At 50.4% G+C, this 16,127-nt stretch overlaps 2 protein-coding genes across 8 annotated transcripts in view; one reads left to right on the top strand and one right to left on the bottom strand.

Moving 5' to 3' along the window:
* Positions 1 to 11,009, top strand: part of XPO5 (exportin 5) — a 29,539-nt gene extending 18,530 nt beyond the window's left edge. For all 4 annotated transcript variants that reach the window (XM_062629617.1, XM_062629616.1, XM_062629615.1 and 1 more), the window contains 12 exons: positions 2,316 to 2,416; positions 3,457 to 3,553; positions 4,099 to 4,235; positions 4,859 to 4,956; positions 5,478 to 5,524; positions 5,706 to 5,800; positions 6,650 to 6,712; positions 7,191 to 7,273; positions 7,988 to 8,095; positions 8,274 to 8,411; positions 8,588 to 8,752; positions 9,311 to 11,009. In XM_062629617.1, the coding sequence (XP_062485601.1) occupies positions 2,316 to 2,416; positions 3,457 to 3,553; positions 4,099 to 4,235; positions 4,859 to 4,956; positions 5,478 to 5,524; positions 5,706 to 5,800; positions 6,650 to 6,712; positions 7,191 to 7,273; positions 7,988 to 8,095; positions 8,274 to 8,411; positions 8,588 to 8,752; positions 9,311 to 9,451 (1,273 nt within the window). In that variant the 3' untranslated portion in view covers positions 9,452 to 11,009. The remainder of the gene's footprint in view (positions 1 to 2,315; positions 2,417 to 3,456; positions 3,554 to 4,098; positions 4,236 to 4,858; positions 4,957 to 5,477; positions 5,525 to 5,705; positions 5,801 to 6,649; positions 6,713 to 7,190; positions 7,274 to 7,987; positions 8,096 to 8,273; positions 8,412 to 8,587; positions 8,753 to 9,310) is intronic.
* Positions 11,010 to 12,653: 1,644 nt separating this feature from the next.
* On the bottom strand, positions 12,654 to 16,057 carry POLR1C (RNA polymerase I and III subunit C). Of its 4 annotated transcripts, none has more exons than XM_062629610.1 (9): positions 15,890 to 16,057; positions 15,747 to 15,818; positions 15,562 to 15,669; positions 14,837 to 14,969; positions 14,629 to 14,748; positions 14,274 to 14,426; positions 13,958 to 14,107; positions 13,297 to 13,413; positions 12,654 to 12,955 (listed from the first exon to the last, which is right to left on the bottom strand). In XM_062629610.1, the coding sequence occupies exons 1-9, from the start codon at positions 16,040 to 16,042 to the stop codon at positions 12,837 to 12,839; spliced, it is 1,125 nt and encodes a 374-aa protein (XP_062485594.1). In that variant the 5' UTR covers positions 16,043 to 16,057; the 3' UTR covers positions 12,654 to 12,836. The 4 variants fall into 4 exon arrangements, with proteins under 4 accessions (XP_062485594.1, XP_062485595.1, XP_062485596.1 ...); XM_062629611.1 differs by having other exon boundaries at positions 14,629 to 14,775; positions 15,901 to 16,052; XM_062629612.1 differs by having other exon boundaries at positions 15,901 to 16,051.
* Between the last annotated feature and the right edge of the window lie 70 nt (positions 16,058 to 16,127).

The raw sequence follows: 16,127 nt of genomic DNA, 5'->3' as shown, positions 1-16,127 counted from the left end.
TAAACCCAAATCATGATCTCTAGCCAGACAGATGCACATGTAGTCATGTGTCTGGAGTCAGTAGCTGCATGAACCGATTGGCTCGGCACCTTTATTGTGTTGACATTTGCTCGTGTGTTGTTACAAATGGACTGGTTAGGCTCAGCAAATGCTTTGCATGGACAAAGGCTTTTTTGGAGCTCATCTTGATGAGATGCTGACATTACCAAGGCATTAATGCTTGTGAAAGAATTGTTGGATAGACATGGATGCTGTAGGCATTTTCATTGTAGACGTCTCCAGCTTTGGATAAAGATTTTTCAAGCATGAACTGTCCTAAAGGACTCATCTTCTGGCCTTTAACCCCACCTCCCTAGGCATCAGATGTTTTTTCCAGCAGAGCTGTGACTATCGCTGAAAATCCCCCAAGTCCTTTGCCCACAAGGCCATATCCTTTGCTTGTCTTTTCTAAAGCATAAATGTCTCTTAAATTTTGTTTTTCTATGTTCTCCTGTGTGGGGGGTGCCCGGGAGTGCTGCTCACTGCCGAGAGTCTCAGCTGGAACATGCCTAGGGGCTACATCTTCATTGTATGTGAGGGCTGTTGGATGCTTTTTCATGGGGAGCAGCTGATTAGCCATTTTCTCTCCATTACCACTGGGCTCAAGTTTGAATTAAGGGAGACCAGCCTTGAATTGAGTGAATATCTGCCCTCCCACCTGTCCAACCTGAGAAAATGTTTCAAGGACTCTGAAACAACTAAGGATCATGACCACAGCTTCAGGATACGATTGGACCGTCCTGCTGAGATTAGAGTAGTGAGATTTCAACGTTCATTTGAGTTCTTGGGTTTGCCCAACTGCCCTTCTACCCACCATGAGGCAAAGCCAACACTGGCATGGGACAGGCAGGAGACATGTGAGAGGAGGTGATTTTAGTAGTCAGGTTTCAGGATAGCCTCAAGCAGAAATGCACCTTTTTTTGAGTCAGTGAAACAACATCATCCAAACTTTTGTGGCGGCTGGGCTGCTCCCTGGCTCCTCTTGGGAAAATGAAACCAGCTTGTGCCCCCTTTGAGGCCTGTTGCACAGTGTTAGATCCAGCCCAGAATGAGAGTATGAGTCGTTAAGAAGTCATTTGTGTAGCTCTTTCTTGTGAACCTTACATACTTTCCTTCCTCACGTGCAGTGAGCAGGGAAGTATTTAAAACTTGCAGAGAGAACTGGGATAGTTGACGTTTCGGAGGTAACTGAGGCAGACGTCACTGCATCGGGGGTGCCAGGCTTGTGAACATAGACCTGCCAAAACAAAATTAAATAAAAACAATAATTACAAATCGTTAAGACAGGAGTGAAAGCTGAGACTCTGGAGAACATACCAAGGTCTGTCCACGCTCCCTTACCCCAGCCATTCCCATGTACCCCCCTGCTTTGGGAAATGCTGCTCTAGGGGGAGATACTGAGTTGCCCTTGATCACCTCTAGCAGCAGGTACAATGGCATTGCAGTTTTGGAGGAGGCTGCAGGATTTGTGCTGTGTGCAGCTGGCGACACCCAGAGTGGAGGTCTGAGGTCTCAAAGGAGAGAGGTAGGTGAGAGAGACACCCCCCAACGAGTCCAGCGCTGAGTGTCAGTACCCTGGCTTAGAGGGGACCCATTTTGGCCTGGATGGCAAGAGCCAGCCACCCGTGGCTGAATTGGTGTCCCTCGCGGAGAGCTGACCATGGCCACCTCGTGATGATGCGGAATTGTTCCCAGCTGGATGTGTTGTCCAGGGGGCACCTGTGTCTGCCATGAGTAACATCTGATCGGACTGATGTTCTCCCTAGAGTCCCTCCAATGCCACCTGCCATTCTGGGGACTGTGACCCATCCCTGGGGGGCAGTGTGTGTGTTTTGGAGCTGAAACAGCCCCTCCCTCTGCAGGGGCCTCAGGTGCAGAAGGTCTTTTGAGATTGCAGAATCTGCGTCTTGTCAGTTTTTGAAATACGTTCTCTGATCCCTTTGGCCGAGCTACTAAGCTGCTGCCAGCATCAACTGGAGACTTGCTGGGAGTTTTTCCTGCTAGTGCTTGCAAGGGGTGGGGTGAACTGAAATAAGTGGAAGGGGGCAGCCAGGAGATTCAGGACATGAGGTGGAATCACTCCATGTCTCTATCGGGTCAGCTTCCCCAATATTTTTGCAGGTGGGGAAGGGGGATCCCATGCACACGTGCTTGGTCTCACCTTCCTCATCATCTGCCTCAGAAGAGCTGTTCACAAGCTGAAGGAGAGGATCCCACTGTCAAGGGCAAAAGGGGTGGACTCACATGTGTATAAACCAAGTGCTCTTCTGTTTCAGGACTCACAACAATCTCTACATGCCAGAGATGGTAGCTAGGCTGGGGGAGACGTTTGCAAAGGCCTTGGACATGCTGGAGGTGGAGAAGAATGCCATCCTAGGTAAGGGGCTTCTCTTTGGGAGGAATGTCTGGTCAGATTCTCAGAGGTATCTGAGGTAGTGGTCCATCAATAGAAGTAAAGAGGGGCTGGAGAGCCAGCTTCTTCATAGTATTCACCACTCTGCTGTGATTTGAACCTGCTGAAATGAAGAAGTTATTGGTCTCAGACAGATTGGTTTCTTCTGCATGAAATGAAGGTGCATGACGCGGTGGTCACTGCAACATGCTATTTCTGGCTGGAGAGACTGGGAATGCTGTAGTTGTCTGCCTTTGAGCAGAATTAGTGCTCAGCAGGATCCCCGAGTGCTGGTATAAAGACCTGTCATGGAGGGCAAGAGCCAAGTACTGCAGCAGAGCCCTTGCATTTGTTTCCAGGTCATGTATTAGGTAGAGGATCTTGGACCATCTTAAAACAGAACAGAGCTTATGAACACAGAAGCCTTCCCAGCCAAGTAGAAGTGGATGGCCTTGTGGATAAAATCTGGACCATGACTTTAGAAATTGGGGTTTAATTTCCCATTTTCAGACAGTGAAATATTTCAGGGAGTATGCTTTGTCTTATCTCCATTTCCTGTCTGTAAAATGAGGAGATGTTTCCTTTACCTGTTTTCTTTGACTTAGAAACTCTGTCTGTGAACCACTGCATTTAAAGCAGCAGGGCCTTAATTTCTGCCCTGAACATTTTAATACAGTTCAGCATGTGCTGACAGAGATGAATGATTGTGCAGCTCCTCTAATAGCCTGTCAGCTTTGCTTCTGACTGGGTTCTGATAAGCTCCAGTAATTTCATTTTGGATAAATGAGAGGACTGTGACAATCTTATTGGGAGCACCTCTGCTCTGGGTAGAACCAATCTGAACTTGTCTGACCTCCGAGGGAGGTTCTGTCCCAGGGTTGCTGCACCTCTTCCCATTTGGATGCAGGTTGATCTTGCCAGGTGCTTCCCTCACTGCTGTCAAGGTGGCTGGGGCCTGCCCACCATATTCTGAAGGTGCACCATGTTCTCCCATTAATGTAGCTAAAGCTTGTTCTCTCCCACAGGTCTCCCTCAGCCTCTGCTGGAGCTTTATGACTCTCCTGTTTACAAAACAGTCTTAGAAAGGATGCAGGGCTTCTTTTGTACCCTCTACGACAATTGGTAAGAGCACCAACGTATCCCACATGTAGTCCAGCATTGCACAGCCCGAGCAGTAGGCTATTGCTGGGTGCTGACTTCTTCTAGAGTTACACTTCTCACGTGAGCTGTGTCCTGTAACATCCAAGTAGGAGCTGCAGTAGTAAACTGTACTTGGTGGTTGTAACCTACCACATACTCATGGAACACAGTGGCTGAAAAATGTACTTCAAAATGTGGATCTGTTTTTAGCTTTTCTGCAGTTAGGTAGTGGGATTGCATCACTTACCTGATATCCTGACATAGTTTGTTTCTTTGCTGCTTTTTTAAATCACGTGTTAGGATACATCAGCACTTGAAAGTGCATTTTTAGTGCTTAAATGTTTAATTCATTATCCCTCTGCATGTATCCCAAAAAAAAAAACACGCTGCTAAAACTTCTCTATAGTATTTAAGAGCATGACAACTATCTGGTCTCAAGATGATAGCACTTGTAGCCTTTACAGCCCAGAGGCATGGTACCTGTTATCTGGCAGACTTACAACTAACTTGGTTTTTTTTCTTGGAAGTTTCCACATCCTGGGAAATGCAGGCCCCTCCATGCAGCAGGATTTCTACACTGTTGAGGGTCTTGCCAGCCAGCTCCTCAGCTCAGCTTTCATCAACCTCAACAACATTCCTGATTACAGACTCCGACCCATGCTCCGTATCCTTCCATCACTGTCTTGAGGCCAGGCAGGGAGGCTTTCAACACATAAATTGAAAACCTGCATGGTTTTCAGTATGTTTAGCCAAAGAAGGGTGATTGAGGGGGTAAACAAGCAGGGATATACACCTGGTGTGGATGAGGTGTTGAGCCTAGGAGGGCACAAGCAGAAACAGCAGTGCATGGGGTCAGAGAGAACAAATGCAAAGGATCTGTGTGGTCCTAGAGGCACCATGAGAGGTGGGTAGTGCCTTCTGGCCGTAAGGGGGCTTGGACACTGTAGAAGCTTGGCAGTAGGGTGCCTGACTGGATTTTGTGTTTGTGTGGGAGACCGTCTGGGATTCCCAGCCCACCTTCCAGGGCTGCACATCCAGTCTCACATCTAGGGTATGGGCGCTAAGCACCCTTGGCTTTCTCAGCTGCCCTGTTGGGGAAGGGGCTGAATTACCTCATGCTCTCACTGTACGCAGATGACACTTGTTAATTCAGGGCTGTAAGAAGATGGGCTTTGAGGTGTCTGTCACTTGGCCTCCCAGGGGAATGGGCTGGTTTGGGCCGTGTGCTGCAGTTTCCCTGGCAGCTGGTCATGTGTGCTGGATCTCTTCCTTAACTGGCCTGTGCAGGTGTGTTTGTGAAGCCCTTGGTACTCTTCTGCCCTTCAGAATACTATGAAACCCTTGTCTGCCCCATGCTGGGACCACTCTTTACCTATCTGCACATGGTAAGAAAACACCTTGTTCTATGCCTGTTCCTTGGCAGCCCAGACTCCTGGTTGTAGCAGGAACGTATAAGAACATCTGTTTCTCCAAAGCCAGCAGAGACAAGGGCAGAGCCTCAACGCTTAATGATTTGGATGCTTAATGATTTGGTGGGTGGGAATGCTTTTGAGGTGTGTTGAACCCTGGCTGTTTCAGAGCACCCCTTGCTGTGAATCCAAACCTGTGGATATCAGCTCCTCAGCCTTCAGCCCTGAGGATCTTTGTGGGGGTTTTGTTGCTTGTGTCCCCTCATTTTCCTGACAATTCACTCCCACTCCTACAGCCAGCACAGCCGCAGCATCTTTAGCGCCATTGGTAGTGGTTCCTGTCCCATTCAAAATAGGTCTTTGCATGAGAGATGTGTTTAAAGCTCTGTCAGCTTTAAGGATAGCGCTTCTATCAGCAGCTGTCACTTGGGGCCTCTGCATTGTGTCCCACGTGGCTCTTTAGGAAAGTATTGAATCTTTTCTTTTGTCTTGGACAGAGGTTGTCTCAGAAATGGCAGGTGATCAACCAGCGAAGCATGCTCTGGTGAGTTTCTACCCTTTGGTGTGCAAGGGAAATGGGGAGTGGGATGGAGCTTTGGTCTTTTACATGCCCCTTTCCAGCAGGGGCTGGAAAAGACTGTTGAACCTGGTGGTGACTTGTGCTTAGGCAGAGGAGATACTTTTAAGACAATGTCTCCCCTCACATTAAAACCTGTTCTCCTCAGTGAGGATGATGCTGCAGATGACAACCCTGAGTCTCAGGAGATGCTTGAGGAACAGCTGGTGAGGCTGCTGACCCGAGAAGTCATGGATCTCATCAGTAAGTGAAATTAAGCTGGGTCCCCTGGGATATTTGGGAAGTTTGCCCTGGAGAGAACAAAAGGAATTTCCAATGTGCAGTAAAAATTAACTATAATAGTCAGTACTATTTAACATAATCCTTAGAAGCCAGGTGTGACAGTTAACCCTGCCAAAGTCTTAGCTAAAACCTAGTAAGAAATCGGTTAAAAACCTTGAGAAGAGTGTTTCTTCCGTTTTCTCAGCATTTAGGGCTCCATTGTTCTGGCATTGCCCCTGTAGGAGTCCAGTCCTCCTTTGGAATCTGGGTTCTGCCCTTCTGTGCCCTGGAGCCCAATATGGGACATCAGTTTGTTGACTACCTGAGTGTAGAGCAGTTTTATTGCTGGCCATTGCCAGACAGAAGGGGAAATTCCCCCTGCTGAGGCAGTCTCCCTTCTCTGCATTCCATTTCTCCAACGTCATGTTTTTAACAGTGTGGCTTTGAGCAGAGAGGCTAGGAATCTCTGCATAGAGATCACAGCTCCTCAGCCTTCTCTCTCCTTTCTTGATTGGCCTTGTTGCCTTCAGATGGTGATGTTCTCAGGTTTAGGCTTCGAATGGTTTTGCATGTTTTTGGTTCTCAGCTGTTTGGAGCAGCCCCCGTGCAGCAGGTTCCACTGTGGGAGGATGCTGCGGGTGGGGTGTTCCAGCCTTACAGGCAGTGCAGTATTTGGCTTTTAAACTGGCCTTTCAGATTCTTCAGGTGCTGTGTAAGAGCTGGGGGAGCTTGCAGCAGCTGTGAGCCCATCACACTCTTAGGATAATCTTTGCATGTTCTGAAGTAGCATCTTCTGTTTCCTGCTCCTCTGACCTGCAACTGTTTTTGCAGCTGTTTGCTGTGTTTCTAAGAAAGGTGTTGAGCATAACACTGCAGTTGCTGTAGATGGAGATGGTGAGTAAATGCCTACTTTGTCTTTCCCACCCTTGGTGCATACAAGCCTTTTCCCATTTCCTCAAGCATTTCTTGAGGGCATGGCTGGCCTTTTGCTGGAAGTTCTGGGTGAGGGGTATAGGTTTGGTAACCTTCAGCTCTGTCCTGCCCAGTGTGTCCGGGGCCACATTAAAACCTGGTCTAACCTAGGAACAAATGTGCTGTGGAGTTCACAGGTAGCATGTTGGGGCAGCTAATTCTTAAGGTACCAAGAAAAGGGGGATATGAACAGCCTTCCCAAGGCTGGAGGTAGCTAGTTGGGTGCCCTTCCTGACCCACAAAGGGTGGGTGCCTTCTGCTTGGAGAAGGATGTTACGAGGAGCTGTGCCAGCATACTGGTCCTGCGTGCTGCCTGACAGCTTAGTTCTCATGGTGCTCCCATGTCTTCCTCAGTCCTGGGAGGCCACGCTCACAGTGTTGCCTTTGCTCTGCTCTGCAGATGATGAGGCCATGGCCACGGAGGTGACTCCCCCTGCCAGCGCAGAGCTCACCGAGCTCGGGAAGTGTCTGATGGCACAAGAGGTAAGAGAGCAGGCTCTGATTTCCACCACCCTTTCTCTGTGCTCTGTGTCGTGCTTGCCTGTGGTTCAGCCAGACGCTGCTACAGATTGCTGGGCTGCTGGAGCATTCCCCAGTGTGAGAATCTTCTCTTGGGAACATAGGTGGGTTTTGCAAGGGCCTTGTTAATGGTTGCAGAAGCCACAAAACAAATGGTGGTTGGGATCCAGTGTAATATGCAGCTACAATGTTTTGCCCTTCTGTGGGGAAGGCCTTGGGCATTCAGCCCCCAGGGCTCTGGTTCCCTCCTGTGCTCCAGCCTTCACAAGGAAGAACTTTATCCAGTGGCTCTTTTTTCCTGTAAAAACCTGCCAGAGCTGGCCCAGGAGCCACAGTGTTAACACAATCCACTGTGCCGGTACCTTCATCCCAGTACCTCTGTCCTCCTCTGCTCTGGATGCCTTGGAAGGTTCTGTAGTGACTTGAGAGCAGCAGCTGATGAGTGCTCCAGGGCCTTTCCAGGGCTTGACCGTGGGACCATGGTTCCTTATGGCTGTGGTGCTCAATGGGTGCCTTTGAGCACCTTTAGCTGGAGCAGCAGCATGCAGGATTCTCAGAAGGTAGCCCTGAGGAGCTCCTGCAGAGCCCCTGGATTGCTTCTTGGCTCCCTTCAGATTTGAACCCTGAAAGTGGCAAATAGTTCCTCTGACTGGTTTCCCTCTCTTGACTCCTTTTCAGGAAGTTTGCACAGCACTGCTGATCACTGCCTACACATCCCTGTCCTGGAAAGACACCTTGTCCTGCCAAAGAACCACAACACAGCTTTGCTGGCCGCTGCTCAAACAGGTACCTCTGGGAGGAAGAAGGGGTTAGTTCTGGCAGGGCTGGGAGAGGAAGCACTTGAACGTGGTGCCAAGTGTGACTGCTTCACCCCTGGGCACCTCTCTTGGGCAGACTGAGCTGTTGAGGAAGGGCAGTCATGTATCAGTATCCTGCCCCCGTGCTGACAGTGCCTTTTCCCCAGGTGCTTCAAGGAAACCTTCTGCCCGATGCCGTGTCCTGGTTCTTCGCAAGTGTGCTGAAAGGCTTACAGACACACGGGCAGCACAATGGCTGCATGGCAGCTCTTGTCCACCTGGCTTTCCAAATCTACGAGGCCTTGGTGAGAAATGCTGCTCTTTATCCAGATGCCAGGTTGGCTGGAGAGTGGTGGAAAATTCATCCCATGCCTGCTTGGGGGGGGGGGGGGGGTCAGAGGAGTTATTGTCCCCCCAAGGAGGGCAGGGCTGTTTCTCTAGAACTGTAACAGAACTGTGTTAACCATACTTCTCCCTGCAGCGCCCTCGCTACACTGAGCTGAAGGCAGTGATGGAGCAGATCCCAGACATCCAGAGGGACTCTTTGGAGCAGTTTGATTCAAAGCTCCTCAACCCAACACTGCAGAAGGTGGCAGACAAGCGCCGGAAGGATCATTTCAAGCGCCTCATCACAGGTTGCATTGGGGTAGGTGATATCCTGAAGGAAAATGAACCTGTTTCATTTCACACCTGTATGCTGTAGAGTGATGGGGTGGCCAGCCTGCCTATCTGCCTCTCCCCAGCTGCCTCCCTTCCCAGCTAGGAGGCTGTTGTAGCATGTTCTCAGTGTTTGTTGTGTCTCTCTTTAACTTGGAGGTACAGCAGGGATGGCAGCACAGGCTGAGCAGCCCCTCCAGCAATGACTTCTCACTGAGAGGCAGGGGATACCTTGGAAAAGGGTGCCTGGGAAACAGGGTGTTAGAATGTTTTAATGAAGCTGCTAGGTGGCTGCTGGGCTCTTGTGAGGGTGCTAGTGTTCGAGCCTGGTGGCACTGAATTAGCAGCTGGTGCACTGGTGGTTACCCAGTGTCCTGACACTTGGGAGGGACCAGGCCCAAGATGCCCCAAAATGAGTACATGGAATTTGGGCCTAGGGACTGCTCAGAATCTGGGGTCTGCCTCTGATCTGCAAGCAGGCTGCCCCTGAGCTGAGTGGGGGTATGAAGGGAGTGATGACTGATGTCTGCCTGTCTGTCCTCTGCAGAAGCCCCTTGGGGAGCAGTTCCGCAAGGAGGTTCATATCCGGAACCTCCCATCTCTCTTCAAAAAAGTCAAGCCATCACTGGAGCCGGATGTGCTAGAAAATGAGGATGGAGAGAGCCTCACTGCACTCTTTGAGTCCTGAGCCTGGGACACTGCAACCGTCTCCTCTCCTACCTTATATTTTGTCTCTCCTCATAGTAAGCACATTAGATTCTTCTCATCATCGCCTCCACAAGCATTCATCTGAATAAAGCCCCTTATGGGTCCTGTCCCATTCTCCTCCTTACACTGGGATGGGACCTGTGGTGGCATATGAACCAGTCTATTAAGCTTTCCCTGCTTCCTTCCCCTCCATTGATGAGCATCTTTAGGCCTGTGCTTCTCTGCAAGGTGGGAGCTGAGCCCATAGACTCCGTTAGGTAAAACCTGGTCATCCTGTAGACTTGGGTGATTTTTGCTCCACCTCTTCATCCCTTGGGGTTTAGGATTTATGTAAAGGGCAGAGTAGTGCGCTGTGTGGAAAGGGGTTACCCTTCTTTTCCTCTGGGCGCCAGCAGCCAGGCTTTGTAGGGAGACATCGGACACTCCTGTCATGCCTGTCAGCACTTGTCCCTAGTGGACTGGTGTTCTGATGGATCGGATCCGTTTCCCTCCAGGACGCTGAGCCTTGGGCTGAGGGCTGTGTGCCAGGAAGCCTAGCAGTGCTCTAGGATCTCCCTCGAGATCGGCCTTTCTAAGGTGCAGCTGCTCTCTAGAAAGAGGCAGATGTTGTCATACATATATATACATACATATATGTATATATATGATCATAGAGCTTGTTCTACCCAGAGCCAAACCGAAGGCTTTTCCTTTGTGCCAGCCTTTCTTGGACATCTCTCTCAGGGGGAGCAGGACAGTTTGGTTTTTTTTATCTTTTCTTTTTACCATGCCCTGTAGACTAGAACATGGCCAGTGCAGGGTACACAAAACCTGGACCAATATCTGAAGCACCTGCAAACCAAAAGGGATCTCCTTACCCTGTTGCTGTGGAGGTGACAGTAGCCTGTGTTTTTATCCAGTCTGGTACTTCTTGGAGAATTGTACAGTGGGGCTGGTGGGGTGGGTTTATACTGCAGTTTACAGGGGGGAGTCAGGTCAGAAACTGGGTTTTAGATGAGGTGGGACTCTATCAAGCCACTCCAGTCTACAAAGCTGGTGGTTCTTGACATGGCAAATGATTCACTTGACCTGTCCTAGTGTTAGCACAGGAGCTGGGAGGGTCTGTCCACAGCTATCTGGCAGTTTTGCCAGCCAGGCGACAGAACAAGTGATAAACTGTGGAGGGCAGTTAAGGTGGTGTCTCCACCTGGCCAGACTGGATAGAAGACCTGGGGTTGGGAGTACAGAAAAGAAGAGCAGGCCTTGGGAATCCACTCACCTTCCTGCCCTTCCTGTGCCACCAGCACCCTCCACTTTCCTCCTGGCCTCAAATGTTTTTAACCTCTGAGCTAACATGGCTCCTGGCTCTAGCAAAGGCTGGGTGTATTTATTGTGTTGTGATATTTTTAACATTCTTCTGTGACTTCATGCTAGACACAAGGGGGTTTTTTTAAATGGTTTTTAGAACCTTTTTTGTAGGAATGTTTAAATCCGAAGCTGTCTCTGAACTGGTTGTGTTACACCTCTGGATGTCAGTAAAGCTATTCCAGTTTCATACACATGGCGTCATGTTTCATTTTTACCCTTCTATTTATTTTGGCAAGATCTGAGACCTTCCCTGCCCAGACTGCCTTCCTATTCCTAGTTCAGCACTTCTTATTCCAGCTACCGAAAAGGGAGCACCTTTGCTGGTAGTCAGCATATATTATCAGGGAGAGGATGAACCACTCCAGACTACTAACACCTGCCTGGATTTTTACAGTGTAAGTAACTATATTCCAGTGAAACAGGTACAGAAGAAGTACAATTTGCTACCCTAAATTCTACTGTTGTGAGAACTGACTTAAGCAACTGGGACACAACAGTACTCCCACCCCTTCTCTGAAGTTCCACACCCTTCATCTGCTTGTTCAGAGCAACTTTCACAAGAACTACCCCGTGCTCACAAACAATAGTGCTCGCCACTGAGATGAGCATGTACGTTCTCCCAGGCTTCCCTGGGTGAAGCCAGGCCTTTGACTGTCACTTGCCCTCCACTATCCAGTTCTGCTTCAAGGTCAACCCACTGTACATTCAGTCACTGGAAGGGAGAACAGTTACCTAGCACCCAGGGAGAAATGCTCGAGATGTTTGAGAAGGGGCAGTCAGGCTGAGGAAGTTGGGGCTGTTCAACCTGGAGAAGAGAAGGCTGCGTGGAGACCTCATAGCAGCCTTCCAGTATCTGAAGGGGGCCTATAGGGATGCTGGGGAGGGACTCTTCATTAGGGACTGTGGTGATAGGACAAGGGGTAACGGGTTAAAACTTAAACAGGGGAAGTTTAGATTGGATATAAGGAGGAAATTCTTTCCTGTTAGGGTGGTGAGGCACTGGAACGGGTTGCCCAGGGAGGTTGTGAATGCTCCATCCCTGGCAGTGTTCAAGGCCAGGTTGGACAAAGCCTTGGGTGACATGGTTTAGTGTGAGGTATCCCTGCCCATGGCAGGGGGGTTGGAACTAGATGATCTTAAGGTCCTTTCCAACCCTAACCTATGATTCTATGGTTTTAAACCCCACCTTTGCACAGAGAAGCCCAGTACTGCATCAGCGAATCATAGGCTGCAAAGGAATGGTAAAGCCCATCTAATCCACACACCTTCCACCCTGCTGTGGGCAGGGATATCTTTCACGAGATCTGGTTGCTCAAAGCCCACACTTCCAGGAATGGGGCATCCACAGCTTCTGTGGGCAACCTGTTCCAACATTTTGCCACCACCCTCCCTGTATAAAATGTCTTATGTACAATCTCGGTCTACCCTCTTCTAGTGTAAAAATGTTGTTGCTTGTCCTGTCACTACAGGTCCTGGTAAGAAGTCTTCCTCCATGCCCCCCGATATACTGAAAAGCCACAGTAAGGTCTCCCTGGAGTCTCCCCAACTCTTTCTTCACAGGAGAGGTGGCCCAGCCCTCTTGACAATACAGCCTTTTATCTACCACATTAACTACCCCAGAGATGGTCTGAGATACCTGCAACAGTCCTGCACTGATACTGATGTGTTAAAGCTCACTGACCTGCTGAGAAGTCCTTTACTATATTGCCATGTCAGTCCTCTTCACATACTGCATACAATCTAAAATGAATACTTGCTAGTCATCTTTAGACCTGCAGCCACTTTCTTTTCTGTGTATTAGTCTCAATTGTGAACAGCACAGAAGGAGACAGCTGTAAAGAAAAGCCTTTATTTTAGTGCATCTCCTCACTGAGGCTCGTTACTAACAGCAAATTCAAAGTGGTCCTAGGACTCTTAACAAGCCCATCTTGCCCCTCTTGCCGTTGCAAGAGGCATCACCCTGCAGGCAGGTGGCAGAAGCCCAGAACAACAGTGCAGGGATATGCTTCCCAGCCTGCTCACTCCATAGGTACTGAGTCCAGCTCATTCAGGAAGCGCTGACACTTTCCCATCAGTATCTTGATGGCTTCACTCACCAGCACATCTGGAGGCAAGATACCCGTTGACTCCACTGAAACTGCACAGAGACACAAGTCAGCACAGCCACTAGGCAGCTTCAGCCTATACCTGGCTCCAGCATTTCTGTCCCTCATCTTCCCTTACACCACACTTCCAACAACCCTCATCATCATCACAGGCAGAGAAGAGGTTACACTTGCAGGCAGGAAGCACACATTAAATCCCAAAGCAACACCAAACTGCAACCTCAGTAGCTGCTCAGTGGAATATGAATGTAGGAATGCTGATGATATGGCGGGTGAGGGGAAGGCAGAGCCCCAGCTATATGTGCTGGCAGTCTCTGCTTGCTTGGATAAAACACAGCAGGGCTCTCTGTTCTGTGGAGCACGGGGCACTCACAGATGTAATGATTCCGTACTCTTGCCAGGCGCACAAGGTTTTTCAGACTCTCATGTCGGAAAACTTCTCTGCTGAACGTGTCCAGCCGTGCATTGGCTACTCTTGCCACCTTTTTTCCTACGGGGGAAAAGATGAAACAAGATGGGTGCCTGCAGCAGACGGGCTCCTTGTGGACACAGCAGGCGTTTACCCCTCAAACATGCCCCATCAGCAAAGGCAGTGAAGCCACCACTATAAGGAATTGGCATGTCCCCAAAAGGAAAACTTCAACCTGACAAAACTCGTCTTTTAAACAGTTCCAACCCAAACACAAAGCTTGTATGTGCCCTACCCCTGGGCAGCACACAAGACGTCTTTTCCACAAGAGCAAACTCTACCCAGGCTTATAAACAGCACTGGAAGCTGCAGACAGCAGCTGCAGAGCTCTGAGGACAGGCACCCAATGCCTTAGCATTTCAGGGAGATCCCAGTTTGTGACCCAACACATCTGCATGTGACAACCACTGATCCATAAAACCAGGTTCAGAATAGCACAAAAGGTTGCTGATCAGCCAGTCAACATTACAATGTGGTTTTGTCTCTGCAAGGTTTGACTCTGGTCTCTATGTGGCCTGTGCTAAAGCTTGTAAAGAACAAGGCACTCAGAGCAGGAAGAAAGTACCCTTGATATTCTGGATTTCAATGACTCCAGGGGAAAAGCACTTCTGCAACATCTCAGCTGCCTCATCCTCAATAGGCTGCAGGAGCGTAATGTCAGGAAGCAGTCGATAACTAGCTGTGGCCACAGGAGAAAACTTGGCATGATCCTTACCTGCAAGAAGAGTTAAGCATCAAAGATGAAGGCAGGCCTCAGGGGAGTACAAGGATGCCAGGGCCCAAGTTCATGGGGGAAAGCCAGTTCTCCACCCTTCCCCTTCACACAGCTGTGCCCTAGTCCAAGCACTCACATTCGTCCTCCCACTTGCCCCAGGACTAACCTATACCCTTGACACAGTGCATAAGCACATCTATTTCCTGGCCAGGTCGCAGCAGTGCAATGAGGATGTCATCATGAACAGGTCGAAAGTCAGCATCTGGAAAGAGGTCTGTCTGATTCCCCAAGGGCACCCATGTCATGTGTTTACTGTACACTGCAAAGAGAAGCCACAGCATCAGCCAGTGCTGTCTCAAAACAGATCACTGACCTGGACAGGACTGGAGATGGCAAAAAAGTTCAGCAAAATGAGGGTACCAGATCTCTCAGCTCACAGGGCTGAGAAAACAGACCAATTCCTGTGTCCCAAGACCAAAAAAGGGGAAAAAAAAAAGCATCTATTTTAGGAGAGATCTCACCTTTGTGATTGAAATATAATTCATTAGGATCAGATGATTCCTTGGCTGCCTGAGAGTTTCGGCTACATTTTATTTTCAGCTGGAACTGCAGAGTATCAATTTCTGTGCCTTCCTCATCTCCTGGGAAGGGGAGAACAGCATGAGCCTCTATGGAATCTGCTCAGTTTACATGACCCTCCAATATTTCTGTTTGATCCAAGACTCTCACCTTGGTTTCTATATTCGAAGAGTCGTGGGTCTGCTCGTATAGGGATGAGGCCCAAGCGATGAGCCAGAATTTCATCCTGCACAATGGATGTGTTGTTGTACACAAAGACTTTCTCTACAGCCATTGTTGGCACCTCAGGAAGACAGGAGATCAAGTCAACATGACAGCTGAATTACACACCAACACAGCACCAAGCCAGTGTCCCTTGTCTCCCATAAATAACTGCCCTGCAGACTATTTTCAGTGGCATTTCTGCCAAACCAGGCTGCCCAATACCCTTACAGCCATTTCCCTGGCAGTGTTCAAGGCCAGGTTGGATAGGGCTTTGAGCAACCTGGTCCAATGGAAGGTGCCCTGCTTGTGGCATGGGGATGGGCACTGTATGAGTTTTAAGGTCTCTTCCAACTCAAACCATTCTGTGGCCATTCTATGATTCCTTAGGTTGGCTTTCTTTAAACAGATGATCACAAGAGGTGAAGGGGCAGACTGATGCACAGTCACTACCAACAACTCCCTTAGAAGCAACAAGCACTACTGGCCGTGCTGCTAAAGCTCTAACTCCCTAGGCTCCTGGCACGTGTGCAGAACAAACCTGCGCTTCCCTTCCAATCCCAGAAGCTGCCCGCAAGGGCTGCCGTAAGGCAGGGCCTTCCCCGCTCCCCATCATGCAAGCGTCTCCCCCACAGCTCCCAGGCCGGCACCCCCGGGCCGGGCCGCAGCAGTACCTCGGCGAGCAGGATGCGGCGGAAGGCGTTGGCGATGGCGGCGTCGATGCCCACCATGTCGAACTCTAGCGCGTCCCCCTCCTCGCGGATCACGTCCACGCGGAACGCCTGCAGGGGCCGGGCGCGGAGGGTCACCCAGGGCACGGCGGGGCACCCCCCGCCCCATCACCACCACGGGCACCCACCTGCTCGAAGCGCCGCTGGTCCCACGCGTCATCGTAGCCGGAGTAGTTGCCGGGGAAGTCGGTGGTGTGGACCTGCGAGGAGGCAGACAGGCGGGGCCGTGAGGGGGGCCGGGGACCCCGCACCGCGCCGCGCCGCCCCGAACCAGCGGCTCACGTTGCGGACGCCGAACTCGCCCAGCACCACGCGGTCCCGCATCTCCTCCGTGCGCCGCCTGGCCGCCATGGCCGCCGCCACCGCCAGCGCGGGGCGCAGGGGGCGGTGCTCCCCGACACGTGACTGGTCTCCGCCCGCCCATGCGTGGCTTCGCTGCTCCAGGGGAGCGCGGAGCTCCCTGGCCGCCCGGCCCCGGGTCCCTGTCGCCGCCCCGCCGCCCCTCACCC

Source organism: Pezoporus occidentalis, unplaced genomic scaffold (assembly GCF_034315485.1).
Source record: "Pezoporus occidentalis ecotype Australia unplaced genomic scaffold, CSIRO_AGI_Poc_V1 ctg34, whole genome shotgun sequence".
NCBI classification, from domain to species: domain Eukaryota; kingdom Metazoa; phylum Chordata; class Aves; order Psittaciformes; family Psittacidae; genus Pezoporus; species Pezoporus occidentalis.
The sequence above is the reverse complement of the archived record's forward strand: the minus strand, read 5'-3'. Positions and strand labels throughout refer to the sequence as shown.